This window comes from Bubalus kerabau, chromosome 3 (genome assembly GCF_029407905.1).
Source record: "Bubalus kerabau isolate K-KA32 ecotype Philippines breed swamp buffalo chromosome 3, PCC_UOA_SB_1v2, whole genome shotgun sequence".
Taxonomy (NCBI): domain Eukaryota; kingdom Metazoa; phylum Chordata; class Mammalia; order Artiodactyla; family Bovidae; genus Bubalus; species Bubalus kerabau.
The window spans coordinates 148,102,673-148,121,505 of record NC_073626.1 but is presented as its reverse complement, the minus strand read 5'-3'; the positions used below and the strand labels follow the sequence as shown (position 1 = coordinate 148,121,505).

At 45.6% G+C, this 18,833-nt stretch overlaps 1 protein-coding gene and 1 pseudogene across 3 annotated transcripts in view; both read right to left on the bottom strand.

Annotated features, from left to right (window-relative positions):
• The window catches only part of NRP2 (neuropilin 2), a 119,229-nt gene that overhangs the window by 15,894 nt on the left and 84,502 nt on the right, over positions 1 to 18,833 (bottom strand). The window contains exons 14-16 of one of the 3 annotated variants that reach the window (XM_055573215.1): positions 17,408 to 17,504; positions 16,271 to 16,291; positions 3,353 to 6,797 (exon numbers count right to left, since the gene is read on the bottom strand). In XM_055573215.1, coding sequence (XP_055429190.1) covers positions 6,517 to 6,797; positions 16,271 to 16,291; positions 17,408 to 17,504 — 399 coding nt within the window. In that variant the 3' untranslated portion in view covers positions 3,353 to 6,516. Of the gene's footprint in view, positions 1 to 3,352; positions 6,798 to 16,255; positions 16,292 to 17,407; positions 17,505 to 18,833 lie in introns of those variants that run through there. The other 2 variants (XM_055573213.1, XM_055573214.1) reach the window with 2 other exon arrangements.
• LOC129648137 (uncharacterized) lies at positions 10,759 to 10,867 on the bottom strand (annotated as a pseudogene).

Genomic DNA, 18,833 nt, shown 5'->3' with positions numbered 1-18,833 from the left:
TCCACATGATACAAAATGCTGGACGATATTTAAAAAGAATTGTGTAAGCCTGTCGGCATGCAACAAAGTAGCCCCAAGACTTTGTCAAATGAAAAGAAGCACATTATCCAGCCAGGCGATCCAATGCTGATACTGTTTACACAAAACCAAAGCAAACCAATTAGACATGAACATATACATTTGTAAAGGTATAAAACAAGCCCTGAAATTATATACCTTGAACAGTTTCTCATGGTTCCCTCTGGGAGGGGAGTGGGACTGGTTAACAACGAAATGAACTTCTTTCTAAAAAAACGATTTGCAGTTTTTGAGGCTATAGCCATGAATAGCTCTCAAGTTGAAAAGAAATGAAAGGAAGCCTAGTCAGATACCATCCTAACGTTTCCCCCAATGACCTTCTTCAGTATGAATAACCACTCTGGCCATAAGCCTCCAAGAATAGGTGTTTTCTCCACTCAATGACCAGTCCTGCCTCCGGCATGTCTGTTGCTGACTCTTCAAATGGACTTTCCTATTTCTTGGCTTGATGCCCATGGCACTTTAGTTTTATTGGGAGCTTGGAGGTCAGTGACAGCAAAGCCCAGGAATAACTATTTTATTGGAAAGAGAGTAGAAGGATTCTGGGTCTCTTGCCCACTGGCCTTGGGTCAAGAATGGTTTCTGCTGTTTGCCCTGAAGCACCAAGATTGTGCATTGAGCCAAGCAGAAACCATACTAAGAGGGGGTCTGCTCTTTGGCAAGTGCCCAAATCATGTATCCATTCCAGGCTTAAGTTTGGGGCCAAAAGGAACTCCTTCCTCCACACAGTGCAAATGTAGCCTGGCTGTGGCCTGTGGCCCAATGCCTTCTGAGGGTCCAGGTGTCTGATGATATCTAACCAGAAGACATACGCCAGTGCACTTAATCTGTGTCAGGCTTCATTAAATCCTACACTATTCCTAGCTTTTAGTTTATTTATATAAGGCGATATTTCCCCTGCTGATCATAAGGCCATCAGCTGGTGCTTCTCCTCTCCGCTCCTTTTCCTCTGGTTGGCTTTGTTTTGTGTTTTCTTTGGGCCATCACTGAAATGGATGAAAGGCAAATTACAGCTGCAAGAGCCCCAGTGATGCAGACAAAGAGAAAACAAGCCGCACCTACAGATCTGCAGTTTGGCTCAGATGTGGAGATCACAAAGCGGACAAATTAAAGCTTAAAAAATGAAGCTCTTTTCATCAGAGATGATAGAAAGGCCAACAACATTTGTGCCAAACAACTACACAGTCTGTGAAGAGAGGTGATGAAAACAACCCAGGGCCATAGTCTACTGGCTGGGGTGCGGGTATCTGGGCTAGGAGGGCAGGGTCTTGCTTCAACCCCAAGAATGCACATTTAAACCATCATAAAGGGCCAGGGAGGCACCAAGACAGACCCTACTAGGCCTTGACATCTGGTGTTTATGATCCATGGAAATACAATTTCTGTAACATTTATGCTTGGGTTAGGTCTGAAATACCATACTGATAACAGTGCTGTGTTTGACGCCTAAGATCAGAATCGTAACAGTCTCTGCTCTTTTGGGGAAGAGAGAGAATGTGTATAGAACAAGCCTTGGGATCAGAACCAAGGCAGGAAAAGCAATGATGAAATTCTCAAAGGTGGCTGCAAAAACAGTAATGCTAATAAAGCATACACGATGGCTAATTTAATTCACTGGCAAATCTGGTCCCAGGCCAGCTTATGAAAATGTTGACTGAGCCTGACTCTTTGTTGGAAATAAATGCTTCTGAGATGTTTTCATTTTCATCCTTTGCTACTAGGAACAAATGGCTTTAAGGATAGCCAACTGCTATGTGGACAAAATGGGTCATGATGCTCATCGTTAGAGGCAAAAACAAGGCTCTGCTCATGGACATTCAACTCTATTCTCCTGCAGAGGACAGACAGTGACATCTCTAGTGAGCCAGCTGTAGCGACTGTGGATCTGAAAACCCAGAAGCCTGTTTTCTTTAGCACCACTTGGGCAGGTTGATAGCTGTAAAAAGCACTTCTTCCTGGCTCTAGGTTTAGAAAGGAAGAAAAGCAGGACCCTGGCAGAAATAGGCTCTTTTGGACCTGCTCCTTTCCTTGGGGGCCATTAGGAATATTCTCAGACTCTAAGGGTTTGGGGTTGATACTTTTAATACACCCACAAATATAGGGGGGTGGAAAATTCTTCCATCATCACTTTTGACCACCATCTAGAAACACTGAATTGCTGTGAGGCTGTCTTTCCTAGATCTTTTTTTTTCTTTCCCCTAATAACTCTCTGATAAAATATTTTATATAACTATGTCACTAAATATGGCCTTCCACAATGGCTCACTGGGTAAGGAATCTGCCGGCAGTGCAGAAGACACAGGTTCAATCCCTGGGTCAGGAAGATCCCCTGAGATGGGAATGGCAACCCACTCCAGCATTCTTGCCTGAAAAATCCCATAGACAGAGAAGCCCGGTGGGCTACAGTCCATGGGATGGGGTTGCAAAGAGTTGTACATGACTGAGCACATAAACTCATAGTCATAATTCATGTTACTAAATATTCAATAAAGAGAACCAAATACTCATCAAATACTTCTGAAAAGATCTGGCTTTTCAAGTAAGTTTCCCCAAGTTCCTCTCCTCAAAGTTTTTATAGAATATTCCTTTTATAAAATTTTCCACCATGATATTTCCAGGTTCCCAGTAATCATATAGTTATCTTCATTACTTGCTCCAAAGTCTAGAATATCTTTGAGCCTTGAACATACTGTAAGTTCCCGTTTGGTCTGGGAAAGTGCTCATAAAGTGGAGATCAACGTCCCCGTGGAAGTAATAATTTGGTAGGCAAGGGGTAAGATGTTGCCACTTCTTCTCCAAAGGAAACTATCTGTCTCTGCAGAGCTGAGAACATGATTCAGCTTTGCTGGTCCCAGCCCCTGGGGCCTTTTGAAAGTAGAGTCCCATCTCCAGGGATTTGCCATCAAGAGAAATTTTGTGGAATCACATGGAGTAATTTAGCACTTAGCAACTTTTGCAAAATCCCACACCAATCATAAAAGCTGGCTCAGCTGCACAAATTGGATAAAACTCCTAACAAGCAGTAGTAATAAAAATAAAAGAAGGAGAAGTTGACATTCAGCGTCAAGGAGAAAACCCACCTACTTCCCACAAAAATGCCCTCTAGCTCAGATCAGATCAAATCAGATCAGTCTAGCTCAGAAGGTGATGTATAAACTTTGCAAACATCAGTTTGTTCAAAGCCTACATCTGAACTTTGTTCTCATAAGCCAAGGTGAAAAAAAAAAAAAAAACAGATGTTTGTATAAAAATATCATCATTTTATTACATTCCACACAATACATTTTCAAATAGTTTTCAACGTCCACAAGGTATTTTGACACACAGGCAACTGAGCAATGCAAGAGATGTCACAGTTATAGGGCAAGGGGATAAGAATAGGAAGTAAAAATCTTTAAGTTTTCTTGTTTTGCTGTTGTTCTTTGGTAATTTTCGATTATTTAGGTGTTTACTTGCCCGCTAGCTTCACTTTTAAAGACGCAGTCTTCTTAAAGATGGGGTATCAACCTCAGAAATATTACTGGATTTCCTATCCTATTCTGGCTTTAATCCCAATAATGTGGGACAAGGGAAAAGATAATTTACTTTCAGCATTCTGTTTTGTCAATGGCAATGATATGATCCTCTTTTTCTTTCTTCTGCCTTCACAGGCAATTAAGGGATAGCAATTGCTAGCATAATACCAAGAAAGGGATTTTTTTCACCCCAGAGATAAGGGTTTCCCTCCTGGAACTGTTAACATGAAAGCTCTACTAAGGCAAAAACTTTACCAGCCCGAGCTAGACCTTCCTTTCATTCATTTATTTTTTAATAGTTGCTATCACCTCTTTGTCTTCTGAGAAGCAACTCTAAACATGCATGCATGCATTCACCTGTCCAGTCTATTTTTTTTTTTTTTTTAGAAGAGAGGGACCCTTCCCTTCCTCCATGAAATACAGAATTTTGCTTTTTAAAGCTGCAAGGCATGACATTACAGAAGAGCTGCCCTTTTAGCATAGTACCTGGATAATACTATGAAAGTTGCTGGGGCCAAGAAAGTGGAGAGAGAGAGAGAGAGAGAGAGAGAGAGATGTGACATCCCCAGCTGAAGTGCATTATGGGATTCACAGAGATTTGAGCAGTCTCATATTCTCAATGACAGCATGTACATACAGATGATGCCACCATGGGGCATCAGATAAAGATACAGCAAATTCACAAAATTGTTGTCATCTTTTAGAGAAGGGAAATCCTCACGGGTGTATGGTAACTCAGACAGTTGCTACACCGGCCGGACTTCTCAGGTGTCATTTCCCGACACCATGCTTCCATGGGGTGCCTATAGGGATGTCAATCGTTTCAAGGGAACGCCTGGCCCCAAATACATCACTGGATACAGACACCCGAGATAAAAAGCCCTCATGATGGGCATGAAAGTCATTGTAAGGTATCCATGGTACCCTGCCACCCCTCCTCTCTCTCCCCCTCTTTCTTTCTCCATCTTCAGCTGGGGTAAGACACGTCTTGAAATCTCAAGGTAGCTCATGCTCTAGCCTTTCATCTTCCTTTTTTGGCAGGGCTGCTGTAGTTGAGACAGACTAGCTCTTTGAAATAGAATAAGAGTGGGAGAGCACCATTCTTTCAGGAGGATGAAACAAACCAGATGCGAAAGTTGAGTGTGCGTTTGTTGGAGGGACCTATGTGAATATTCCAAAAGAATGCTAAGTCTCTCTCCCGCAAGCAGCCAAAAAAATCATTAGTATTTTGTTCTCAGAGGGTACCTGGAGGCTTTCAGCCCAGGCAACCATCTTTGGAGAGAATCTTACACTTCCCCAGTGGATTCCTAGCAGGAAGGTGAGAAATAAACACCCCCCAAGCCTAAGCCCCAGTACACTGAGAATCTTGTTAAAATATGCATTTTTCTATCAATGAAATTGGCTTCATTATTGAATCTATCCTTCGTACAATATCATTAGGCAATTTATCTCTAACATCCCTCTCCCTGCGTTGCTTAGAGAGGACAAATGGGCAGCAACGGATTTATCTTCCTTATACCTTCTCCTGACGAAGCAGTAACATCTGGAAATGCCAGGCCAGCCTATGAGGGTGTATTTACCAGATGCCATGAATGCTTTAAGGGGTAGCACATTAGTACATTTAAACAAATGGTAACTTTTTATTCTCTCATAATATTCAAATAAGTCAGGGGAACAGCCTTTTATTTTAGTGGCTATAGATTCAGGCACACATTAACACCATGAAAGTAAAGCAAATGACCCCCTTTTCCCAATATTTTACAAATGCTATTAACCATGATCCATATGATACCAAAGAATACACTTTTTTAACCTTCTTACTCCACCCCATCCCCTAGTGGGCAGAATGAACCCCCTGGGGTGAGGGTTTTTTTTTAAAGACAACATTTCAATCCTTCCTTCTCCACTTCCTCCTGCTCTCAACAGGCTACTGCTTTTTCATACATCAGTCTCAGAATGGTTATTCTCTATGACTTATTCCAAGATTGGACTTAACTGATAAAAGCTAAACATTCATTATGAGCTTCTCTTTTATAAGGCAACATGAGACAAATTTGCTTCAGGGCTGGAAGTAAGGGATGGTTCCACAGGCACCCAATGGCTGTTACTGTGTAACTTCAGAGACACCCCAGACGGCACTAGCTAGGAGTCATGTCTGGTCTGAGTGCAGTGGGAGAACCTTCTCTTGGGTCAGGTGGGTGGGGCCTGGGGACAGGGATGGGAGGGGCCACATTTCTTCTCATGTGACCTCTAGTTTTAGGTACCTGGAGATGACAATGGTAAGCCAACAGAAATCCAGCCAGAGCTAGATAAGGCAACAAAAAGCTTCAATCTCTTCTCCAAGTAAACAGAACTAGTACAGTATATTATTTTCTGGAACATGTACCCCCGGAGAAGTAACACAAGAGTTAAAGGGGGCCCTCTCTGAACACACTCACACACTCCCCCCACCCCAATGAACCAGTCTCTCACTCACACCCACGCACACACAGAGCTATTCACAGGCGCAAATGTATACTATGTACAAACACACAGATCCGGGTTTCCCCTCAAGTCTCCTGGCAGACTGCCCACCAGAGAGGAGGGATGGGCTAAGGCAAGGGGAAGAAACAAGGAACCAGTCTCTGGAAGGAAACCAGCTGAGCCGTGAGTTGTGAGGTGCTTAGGGGCGTGTCTCTTCTCGTATTCCAAGATGCAGCATTGTAGAGTTGGGGTTGGGCGGTTTGGAATCAACAAAAGGAAAACAAACAAAAGAACCCGAGGAGAATGGTCGGGATGGATACGAGCGCACAGGGTTTGGGCCCAGAGACAGAGATGTCTGAGCGTTCACACAGAGACTAGGCGAGGAGGAAAAAGTGCAAAATCGAGGCAACGTGTTTGCAGTCTTTCTTGTTTGATTTGGGTGCGGTCCTTGCTTCGGCCCTCAGCAGTGCGAGCTGCGGTCTTGCTCTAGCTTAATGGTTAGGGTGGGTTCCACCGCCAGAGGGGCCCCGTTGGTGTAGTGGGAGGTTTTGTAGGTGATGGAGTGATCAGTCTTCTTGGCCGCATAGCGGAACCGGTGGTAGTGGAGCACCAGGGCCAGCGCGACGGAGACCAGCACCAGCACGGCGCCCCCGGCGGCCATAACGTAATACCAGTAGGCTGGGATGGGCTGCACGGGCACCGTGTCCACTGTGGGCTCGGTCCCCGGTAGGAGGGTGCCCCCTGGTGGAGAGACACAGAAGAGTGTTGCTAGGCTGAGAGCATGCAGACTAATCCAAAAACTAATTAAAAAAAAAAAAAAGAAAAGAAACACACACATGCTTTGGAGTGGATAGGGAAGGGGACAGGGGAACAAGATGGTACTGAGTATTTAGGGTGGGCCAAGCACTTTTCAGTGATTGATATTACCTCCTACTTACAACCCTATCAGGTAGGTACTCTCGGACCCATTTTACAGATGGGGAAATAGAGGCACAGAGAGGTTAAATGAATGGTTATACAGCAAGTAACTGGTGAGTATTGCATTCAACCAAGAGCTGTATGATTCCAAAACTCTTTTCTTCTTTCTGTTAAACTATGATACTCTATAATATGCAGAAGCATTATGATTCTCTCTCACACACATACACACAGGAATACATTCAAGTGATGTTAAAATGACTTCTGGGATTCCATAGGACTGATTCTCCGAATGGGTGGAAATAACAATATTTGGTCTGGCTGGCCAGCATTCTCAAACAATGTATTAATTAGGCTGGCTAGACTTGAAGGGGAATTCCACTTTGGTTTGCCAAGGCTTCCATGCCCACTGAAATCAGCCTGGTCTTGTCTAAACAGGTCAATTACCACTGTCAAGCAATGACTAACACATCTTCATTTTTTAATTGAATGGAGGATTTAAAAAGCTGATTGGAAGGATGTTGCAACCAAAAAAATGTGGGTGCAAAACGATAGTAGGTATGTGAGAGCGACAGTGAATAAGTGAGAGCAACGGGAGGGAGAACATTCTAATCACAGAAAAGATAGAGGATGGAAGAGAAGCTAGCAGAGGATTTACAAGGCAACCACATTCACTGGCCAGCCTCTGGTTGCCATGGAGATGATGTCGTAGATTTAAGCCCAGGGTAACTCTAGGGAAAGACTGGCTGGAGTCCCATTTAATGCAAAACAGTGCTACAACTTGATTCTCCCAACGATTTACATCAGATGAGAATCTGGCCCAAATGGGACTAGGAGCTTTTGAGCTTGCCAAAACCAGATATGATCTTTACTTCTGAAAAATGATGTATGCTTAACCTATGAAAAATTCCTCCCTAGCTGCTTACATCAAGTAGAGGTGGCCAGAAAGATGTGTCCTCTCTATCCGTGGAATATCCCAGGTGGGAGCCACAGTGGTCGGGGAGGAGATGCTGCTGCCTTCTCCTTGTACCGTTGGTCCTACCCTGTGGGTGCATCTCTGCTCAAGACGCAGACAAGGCTCATTGATATTTTCATGCCTCCCTCACAAGACGTGGAGCTCCTCAAGCAGAAGCACTCACTCTCATCCTGGTTTCCACCTCAGGGTATGTATGCACCAAGAAGGCTCTCCATAAATGCTTGTGATTAAAAGACTGAACCGAGGTGAAGACTTCTATTTCTGAGTCAGTGTTTGCCGACTCCTGCAGCCTGAACCCCGGAGCACCTCTCTTTGATTTGGGGGATAGCTGAGGGGTGAATCAGACCTGAGGCCTTCTCAGAAGTGTTAGAAAAATGAGAGCATTTTTCTTGGAAAATCTCTCAGAGCCTGTTCACTTTTCCAGCTCTTAATCACTGACTCCTCTAGTTTCAGGGAATCGCCTTGTGCTAGGGTACAGGGTTCGTCGGTGCCTCTGAGCCCATCAGAAGCACCACAGGGTTGGGAGGAGCTATGACAAGGATGTGTCTCCAGCACACACCCTGGCAGCTGCAGCCGCCGCCCCTGGGGTGGAAAGGATCCCAGAACCCCAGGGTCACCACCACGCCCCTTTTTACACTGTCTTCTTCCTTACGTCCTCCTCTATTTGTGTTCACTCCCAGACCATTTCCACCTTTTAATAATTTCATTACTGTAGCTGAGAAAGCTCCCTCCCTCCAGCCCTCCTCCCCTCCCTCCCTCCCTCTTTTTGTGACCATATTGAAAATTATGCACAGAAACAGAAAGAGAAAGCAAGGCACTGAAAACGGCTCCTTGAAGTGGCCAACTCGTGAGTCATAGGACGTGGTGTCAACTCGTTATGCAGGTCACCAAGAGGATCTGCTGCCTGGCAACCATCCTGCCGATGGCTTTTCATGTGGGCTCAGAAGAACGCACGAGAAACAACAAAGTGTGCAGACATGGACTCCAGATTCCTCCGGGCCACCTGCCTCTCCCCAAAGGGTGTCCTCGGGTCTGCCTCTGATTTCCACTTGGCTCCACAGTGAGACCCACCCTCTAATGAGGTCACAGCTCAGCCATGAGGGGAAAGGAAGGGAGTGAGTGAGTCCACAGGGATTAACTCCCCCTCTGAAGCGCCTGACCAGACCACAAAGCAGGAGCACTCATTTGTGTCAAGCATAAAACAGTCACAACTGCTCTCGTCCCCACCGTCACCACATAGTCTCAGTTCAAAAAGCTGCTTTCCCTCAGCCACAATGCTGGTTCTCAACACTAAATACACTGCCTCATCTCCCACCCCCAGGGTTCAACATGCTGGGGCTGAGGCCTTCTTCACTTGACTCCTGAAATGTTGCTTATGATAGCCACAAAGCTGGGGCACGGTGGGGAGGATCTAGGGGACAGTAGAGAACCCGCCTGCCAAAGATAGAGACATAAGAGACTCAGGTTCAATCCCTGGGTCAGGAAGATCCCCTGGAGGAGGGCATGGCAATCCACTCCAGTATTCTTGCCTGGAGAATCCCATGGACAGAGGAGCTTGGTGAACTACCAGTCCATGGAAGTTGCATACAGTCAGACATGACTGTAGCAACTGAGCACTGGAGAAGAAGTCACGTTATGTGGGTTACAGATTCAGAATCAGAGCTAGAAACCTGGCCTCAAGTTCTGCTCTGCTCTGGAAGACAAACTCCACTTTCTCATAAAACCTTCCTCCCATTTCCTGCTAATACTCCCCTCCCCAGAAATGATCACTATGTAGAAAATTTTAGTGACAGAAGCCATTTGGTGGACGACATCATATTGGCTCTTTAAACATTTTCCTTGGACATTTGTTTGGAGAAATGAGAAAATATACTATGTGAATTTGTGTTTTTAATGTTAAGACAGTCAGAAAAGAGAGGATACAGCTAACAGTCCTCCTCTCATTCCCCTCAGGCAATTTTTGATGACCTGCAGTTGGGGGCCAGAGTTTCTTAGGACCTTCTCCAGCTAGAGAGACTCAACTCCCACAGGCTGCTGCTTTAGAATCTGGCTCTGCAGCAGTCTTCAAGGGCTGTATGCTAATGAGGCTGTGGTCTGCCAGCCAGAGAAAAGGAAGGTCAGTAGGGCTTACGTCCTTTTCCAGAGCACCTTCCTAGATAAGGGCAGCAATCCCAGGAATGTTGGATGGATGGATGGATAGATGGGGTACGGGGGTGGAAGGTGGCTAGATGAATGAGTGGACAGCTGAATGGAGGAATGCATATTGGACCAACATTCAGACTTCCTTGAAAAAACCTTGATGACCTAATGGTACTTCACAGAATAGTTATTCTTGGAAAGTGTTAGATTCTGTTACCTCATACCATGCCTCTACATTAAAATGCAAAAAGGTGCCCCCTTTGGGCAGATGCTGGTAAGTGGCTGCATTTTAGCCCCACTTGCCCCCTCAGCCATATGAGATGCCCAGGCCATTGCTTCACAACTCAGGAGCTGGAGACATGTCCCCCAGGATGGGAGAAAAAACGCAGGTGACTTCAACTTTGTCCAACACTGGTGATGTGCTCACCTTAAGAGTCCCTTTGATTGTTCAAACTTCCCCCATGTACTCACAGACTTTGATTTCCCCCCAACTGAAAGATGCTTTCAATGCCTGTTCTATTTTTCATGAATTTCCACCTTCTAATTCTGTATACAGTTTTCTCATCATGTAAGATAATGAGAAACAGAAATTTAAATAGTCAATAATTCCAAGTGTATTTGCAAGGTTGAGTAGGGTTCCGCCTGTAAAAGTTCTGAGCCGCCTGGAGAAAGGGGTGGTGCGAAGGTAAGAATTTAAATTCTGAGAAACAATAGATTCTAAGAAGTCCTGCACAGGAGGATAATACACTTGATCTTAGCCAAAAGGCCGAGAAGCGATATGGGAGTATAACAAAAAAAATTACACAGTAGGTAGGTTCTTTCCATTCCTGTTGTGCAAACAGGGTTACTGAATTAATAAGCAACTGGGAAATGTGAGCATAACTACTGCTCTAATGAGTGGAGACTTCCTGGGTGCCAGGCATTGGACTACTTATCATCTTCATTCTTCATGATTCTCAGATGGGAAAGTGGGGAACCTGAGAGGATAAGTGACTTTCTCCTGGTTTTGCCTGGAGGAAAACTGGGGAGGAGGACGGAGGCAGCACAGAGTGGAACCCGAGAGATGGCCCAGAGCTTTCGGAGGAAGCACATGTGGCTGGGAAGTGGTGGGGTCAGGACTGGAAGTACGTGGACCAAATCCTCCGCCCGTGCTGGAACCCAGGGGTCAGAAAATGAAATCTGGCTCTCAGCCTATTTCTGTACATTTTGGAACACAGCCACCCTCATCACATATGGCTTATGGCTGCCTTTGTGCTACAGACACAGTGAGCCCCAGCCACACAGGGTGTCATAGAGCCCAACATGTTCACTATCTGTCCACTGACAGAAAAAGTGTGCAGACTCTGCTCTAACCACGTGGGGTGGAACAGGAAGCAGACCTCTCCCTTTCTGCTTCTTTCTTCTGTCTGAACCTGTCTGCGGATTGTCTCAGTTAAATTCTCACTGAATCACCAAAAAGCGAAAACATCTCCTGCAGCTAAGTTTATGAAATGTCCTCCGGACCTGGAGGAGTCACCCAGGTTTCCAAGAGAAATGTTTCGAAAGATACCTAATGTACGTAAATCATCTCTCTTGGAGGGGGGAAGAAGCGTTCATTGCAAATCAGAACTGTTTCAGGCCTGGCCTGTCTGCAGTCTCGCCTGTGTAGGTTGAAAACGAAGAGCTGGAGAAAGGGCATTTCAGTTAAAACATTTATTTAATTTGTGAGATTAAACAAACAAAAGACAAAGCTGGCTTCTCTAGAGAAGTTTATAGAAGAGGGTCGAAGAACGTGGTCACGCCCACAGATCTGTTCGGAAGAATGTAGAAGTATAAAATCTCCCTGCGAAATGACTCTTCATTTGCCTTGCACTCACTGTGTGTGTGTGTGTGTGTGTGTGTGTGTGTGTGTGTCGGGGCGGGGGCGCGGGGCGGTCATTGGGAGATTTCCACTCAGTTAGTAGGAAAGCTGCTGCCTGCCCCCCACCCCAAGACCTGCCTAAGACACCCCTAAACCCAGATCCGTGGCTGCCTGAAGTCTGAACACTTGTCCTCTCTTTGGTGGCACTTAGATTACTTCTTTTAAATTAAGGCTTGTCCTTTCTGTTCCTGGAGCGAGGAAAAGTCAGTGAAAAAAATTTCCTTCTCCCCTTAGAGAAACCGATGCTGGCGGCGTTTTAGGAGAATGGTAAACTTGCAGGGCGATGTGTCAGACCTCTGCAGCTCGAATCTCACAAAGGAAGCCTTGGCGTCCCCTCGGGCAGCAACAGCAGCGGGGCAGTTAGTGGTTCACACGCATCTCATCCCCAGGCTCCCCGGCTCAGCAACACCTAGCTCTGATCTGGCAGCTGGGGACCTCAGGGGGAGGGGGCCAAGGAGAAGGAGTCACACCCCACAGCTGCCTATCTGGAGCCCTGGCAGGGGCTGGGAATACTTCTCTGCCTTTCATCAGAGGATTACGGCGAGAATGCCATTTAACCCTCACTGCGTCTTGCAAGTGCTTCTAGTCAAGAGCTGTGGGAGAAAGGGATGCCAGAGAGACAGGAATTTGAGGCTCATCCCAGGTCTTGTGCCCTGGCATAGGGGGCATTACACTGGGGAGCAAAGTCTCAGGGAGGCAGCCTGTTGGCAGATCAACTGGGGATAAGGGCGGGGATGGAAAGATGGGGAAGAGACATGGCAGAGATGGACCAGTTGGTATGAAATAAACAGACCTGAAGACCTGAGACACAGGGTCAAACCCTAGGCATCTGTCACTGCCCCAAATGGGTCCCCTCTATGCCCAGGAGACAACCTGTGCTGTTCTCTTTCTCCTAGTTTTACCTGAATGAAAACTCCAGAGGACTGAACGAAGAGAGGCCCAAGAGATAGGGCCAGCAGCCCTCAGAGCTGGTCTGAGACATAAAACCCACGCTCACAGCTGTGAGCAGGAGCTACTGATGTTCCTCTTAGCAGCCATCAGTGGTTGAAGCGGCACTTTTGAATCCTTCACGCTCACTACCACCCATGCCTGGGACTCCCATGGGTCTCTCTGCTCCTGCTCTGTTTGAAGCCCACAGCCTCTAACACGAACAAGAGCTCTTGCTTCCACTGCAACCTGCTAAAAAAACACTACCTGGTAAACAACTACAGAACTCAGATTATGGGCTTTATATTTTTTTACTGGCTTCCTTATTATTCTTTTTACTCGTACTGAAAAAAGAAAGCATTGGTTAAGAAAAAATAATCCATCACCTTAATTACACCACTTTTCAGTTCTCCACCCCACCCCCACGCTTTACACAGTTTTTCATTTGTTAAAGCTCAAATTCTAGAAAAAGATACATGATGACACTATGTCTATAGCCACTGCTTAAAAAAAAAAAAGAAAAGAAAAGCACGCCCAGGCTACATTGTTTAGAACAACAGCAAGAAAGTCTTTTTAAACATCACATGACAACACAGCTTATTCATTCCATCTCCTCCTTGTCCCCTCTCTATATGGCTCTCTTTTTCAGTGTGGCTTGTGTCTCTTCACTACTGACTCATATCCTGGTACACAGTCAAAGCATATATACCAAGCAGAAAACACAAGGTGATTCGAATAAAAAGAAAATGTTCCATGGCAAGAGATGAGTAAGAGGCAGAAAATGAAAGACACTTCAAAATATAAAAGATCAAGACTATCTAATAAGCCTCAGTCCAGAAGCCACTTTTGTTGCATTGCCTTAAAGGTTTACCTAGCACACATTGGCCTCTCATAAAGAATGAGATGGCTTCCGTCTCATGGTAAATTTATAATGGAAAAGAAAAACAATCTACATTCAAAAAAAACCATACTAACAATATATGCCTGTTGTTAATAGGGTTTCACCATCAGCTTTCCATATCCTGCTTGCCCAAACCTGATTTCTCTGCTTCTCTATTTGAGTGAATAGCCTGGTTTAACTCCCAAGGCATTCACTCTCCCACCAAGAGAAGGCTGCCACCGCCCTGACCTGGAGAGGTCAGTAGGTTAGGTAGAGTGAATGTCCTCTTTCCTCTCCCAAATGGAAGGTTTCGCTCAAGTCAAAACCCAGAGATGTCTACTGAAGTTAGAGGGGCTTTAGCCCCCTTCAACCCTGGCCCTGGGTTCATCTGGCTACCAAGTCAGAGTTCCATGTAAAACTTGCCGACGCGATCGACACCGTCCATTCTCAATTCCCATTCTGCCCTTGACTCCTGAGCCACGTCTCTGGAGTTTGGTTTCCTCCTTCCAAAGATGCTTGTTATTTCCCAAGACCACAGCCGTGGGCCAATCCATGCCACTCAAGGGCTGCCTGTGCTTAAGCCCCAAACCAGCCCATCGGAAGCACACTGGAAATTCTTACCTTGGAGTCCCTAAGCCCTGTGTTTATTTTGGCTAAATGAGCACTGCAGCTCTGAGGCTATTTTATTTATATATATATTTTACAAGAGAACACGACTGGCCTGTGAAGCCTCATGGTAAACACAGCCTCTGCGACAGCACATGTGCCCTGGTTTGTTTATTCACTTACAGAAGCAAAGCACTTAGCCACTGCACTTGTCAGTCATGGCCCCAGACATCCATGTTCACACAGCAGAGTGTCTGCCGTGGGGGCTGAGGGCCCTAACCAGCCTTTTCTGGGAGCTTTGAGTCTCAACAATCAAAGTCACGTGAAACAACATAAGAGAGTATACTTCCCCAGCATCAACATTACCTTGGGTCCCGAAAGTTAGAACTTGAATTCAACTGTTATCCAAGCTGTTCAGTTTTGATCTCAGCTTTTCCTTCCGATACTTTTAGATTCATGTTAATAGACAATCTCACACCCAAGGAGCACCAACACATGCACGGGAATACTCTTAATTCTTGAAAAATGTGCAGTGGGGAGTGGGGATGGGGCTCAGGGAGGCCAGGAAGGGTGAGGAAGAAAGAAGCGATATTCTAGATAGGTTTCCCATCCCCCCTCTCCCTCATCTACCATCTTAGTGCTGTGGGTGATGAGTGGCAAATTGGGCGAGATGATTTGAAGTCAGAGAGCACATCTAGGTGGCAAAGCAGGAATCCATCTTTGTCCAGCCAGGAGCTGGACAGATTAATGAGAGCGAAGATAACGAGTCTAGACTTCAGATATAAAAATGACTTCCCTTATCTCTGAAATGCTGTCACCTGTGGGGTTAAGGCCAGCCAATATAAACAGGGCACAGAAACCCTCGGGATTGTTTGCATAAACTAGGTTCTGTTATTAGGTGTGGGTGAGTGTCTCTGAGTGTGCTTATACACCCGGGCCAACTCATGGGAAGCATTTACAGAGTGGTTTCCAAATCCTTAGCACTGGAACCCGGGTGGAAACGTCAGCTGTGTCAACCAAAGAGGGTGAGATGTGAAATACACTGCATTTTAGCACCCCCAAGTTTGGAGGTTAGTTTTCCCTCCTGGGATAGGCAGGCATCCCACATTCCTCTTTTTTTTTGCTCTGTTCTCTTTTTTTTGTTTTTGTTTTTTGTTTTGCTTTGTTCTCTTTTTTGCTCTGTTCTCTACTTACTTTATTAGGGATAAAATGTCGCTTTCTATTTTTCAGTCCTGTATTTCAAGTGCTCTAATTCCAGGCACCAAATGAGCCTCCTTCTTCCCTTAACCAGACACCGTCTCCAGATTTCTGCAACCTTCTCCACTTAGGACTGCCATTCCTCATGTCTTTCCCCTAACTTTCTTCCCTCACACAGCTGTGTACCTCGCTGAGGGTTAATTGAGACTGCTGCCTTGGTGCCCTGTGACTGGAAAGAAACCATCTTTGGTCAAAAATAAATTATTGCCACCTCATTTCACTTTTAATTTACTACTGACTTTTTTCTTTTTTTTTTTTTGGTTCAGTCTCCCCACAGTCTCTCTTTTCTCACCACTCATGCATTTTCAGCCTCATTGCTCTCCATTGGACAATGCAAAGCTGAAAGGTTTATCTGTAACCTATTTGTCTCTATTATAGGTTTCTAAACTTTAATTAAACCAGCGACAGCGAGGCTCTCAATTGCCCATTCCCTGTATCTACAGGTGTTTCTGGCGCCATCTAGCGGTGAGGTGTGGCATCTATTTTTCTCTTGGGAGCTTTGTCAAATCTGGAGGCTTATCGCCTCCGCCAAATTCACATCACATGGGAGGAAGGAAAAGGCATGCAGAAATTTAAAAATAACTTTTTTTTTTTACCTTGAAAATTCTCACCTGCAAAAGCTGAGATGGGTTCTGGAAAAAAAAAAATTTGAGTTAGATGAGAGGAATACATAAGGTGAACACAGTGTATGATGAAGATGAGTTTCATCAAGCTTTTTCATACTACCCCATGAAAAGTCTCCCATGCCCGCCACAGGCTCTGGGTCTAACACATCATCGTCATGGGGGCCAGGTGGGAAGGATTCTCAAAGTTGCTTTGGAACAAAAAGTCCTTTATAGAGTAATGGGTCCCTGAAGCATTGTAATCAGTCACTTACCACTGATTACTTTCTCAGAGCCTGGATTAGTTTTAGATGCCGGGGGCCCCGAGAGTTGCCTGAAGGGACTAGGGCGGTCCCAGGTGCTTCTGACATCATCAGGCACACACACCCCCGGGACCCATGTGCCAAGAAAAGCACTTGGTGAGTTATTACAGTCACTCTGTGGAGTGAAAGTAGGTCTCCTTCCTTCTCAGGATTTCCTCTTGCTTTTGGGAATGTCCATGGCTCTGATGGGAGGTGGTCCATGGGGTGAACTAGATGACCTGGCTTCTCAGCACTTCTGTCCAAGGAGACAGTGTCCTTCCTGTGCTGGTCACTTGGCATGCAATGTTTAATCTTACAACTCTGGCATGTTGGGGATTAGAGATATTAGCTTCAAAGCAAAATCTGAATTCTTATTTCACATGCCATGGCTCATCCTGCAATTCATTCATGTAAAAGAACTGCCTGGGTAATTGTGTTATCACTCCAATATAACATATGTACTATTTCTGCTCACCAGTGAAGGTTTCCATTAAATCCATCAAACCTTTCCAGCATGTAATTCTGACTGGCAGTTGCTCTTGTCCTCTAGCATTTTCTTTGGTAAAAGCTGGAGTCTGACGATGGGGTCTTGGCACCCGGAATCTTCATATACTAAGTGTATGTCCCTTTCTGAATGGGAGCAGGGGTATAGCATTCCACCTCATCTGACACCTCTCCCGTCCTGACTGCAGCCTAAGCTCTAACTGAACTCACATCTCACCTCCTGCATGGACTGGTGCTACCCCACCCATTGGGGGAAAAGCTGTGTTTGAAAACGAGGTGCTGCCTCCCCTTGTGGATCCCAGGCCTCGGAGGAGACACGAAGAGACAGATATTCACATACCCATGCAGTTCTCCAGCGGGACATCGGTGCTTATCCGAATGTCATCAATGGCAATTTCTCCCGCACGTCCTTTTCCTATAACTCCCTCAAACACAATCTAGAAGCAGGAAGAAAAAGCGCCAGGGTTAACTGAGCTTCTTGGTGCAAACAGTGCAAAGATTTCCAATTTTCTGTTAACTGTAGCTTAAAATCTGTGTGTGTGTGTGTGTGTGCATGCACACGCACATGTGCCTTACTGCACCTGGTACACATCTGTTGACCACATGGCTCTGGTACTTGAAATCTCAATTTAAAATGAGTTGGTTGAAATCAAATGCATATTTAAGGGGATTAAAAAATACATATATATAACTAAGTGGTGGGCATTGTTGTCCAGTAACTAGAATTATTGACTAAAAGGACTACAATCAGAGCATGTTTAAAGGAGAGTTGAAATTTCCCTAGCCATGTTTGATTTTTTTCTTTTTCTCACAAATCTTTCAAACGCTCAACCCAGGTATTTGGAAACTCAAGAGGACATGAGCAGGTAGGGGTAATGTGAGGAATGTAGTGTACAGGTTTGAATTACCTTGGGGGTAACAGTGTCTTATAGCTCCATTATTACAACTAACAGGTAAGTGATTTTTCTTCACCACTAGTTTGCCGAGCACCTACTATGTGCCAGGCACCCTGACAGTTACAAAAGCTAAGAAGACAAGACCCTCTGCCTAGAGAATCTCACCGGGTGAGACAAATCTCAGTGGGTGAGACAAAAATACCAACAGGGAGTAGCTCCGCCACACATTGAGGTTGCTAAGTAGGAAGGCAGGTAGGGGTGGGACTCAGGCTATTTTGCAAGTGTGAGAGGGACTGCAGGCTGCATGCAGGAGCCTCTCGGCTCAGTGGTCTCCAGTCAGCCCTCGATTTCGCCCTCCCCGGGTTCTCTCTGCAAACGAGCACATGTCCTCTGGCAAGCTGAGCGAGCAGTTGGCTGCCTCACCAGCCATCTGTTGCTGCCTCTCGTCTGGGGAGGAGCAGGTTAATGCTTTGGCTGGTTCTCAGTCACCTCTTCCACAGTGCCTACTCTACCCAAGTTTCAGCCACAGCTGCGCATCCCCATCTGTGCCTCAGTCTCTTGCTCTGTGAGGGCAGAGATTACAGAATTCAACTCCTGGAGCTGCAGGGTGAGAACTCACTCATTTAGGAATCTCTCTGGTCTGCTGACCACTAAGCACCAACAGCCACCTGAACGCTTGGGACGGGGCGGGGAGGCTGTTGCCCTCTCTTCCTCTGAGTCTCAGGGGTTCCCAGGGCCTCTTTGCTCCTGTGTGGGGGGTTTGTTTGTGTTTATTTTCCTGGCTTCTGTGTTCCTTTGTCAGCCTACCTGATAGCAATCTAAAATAAAATGGAGAGAAGAAACATTTGTTGGGGAAGATTTCAGCAGTAT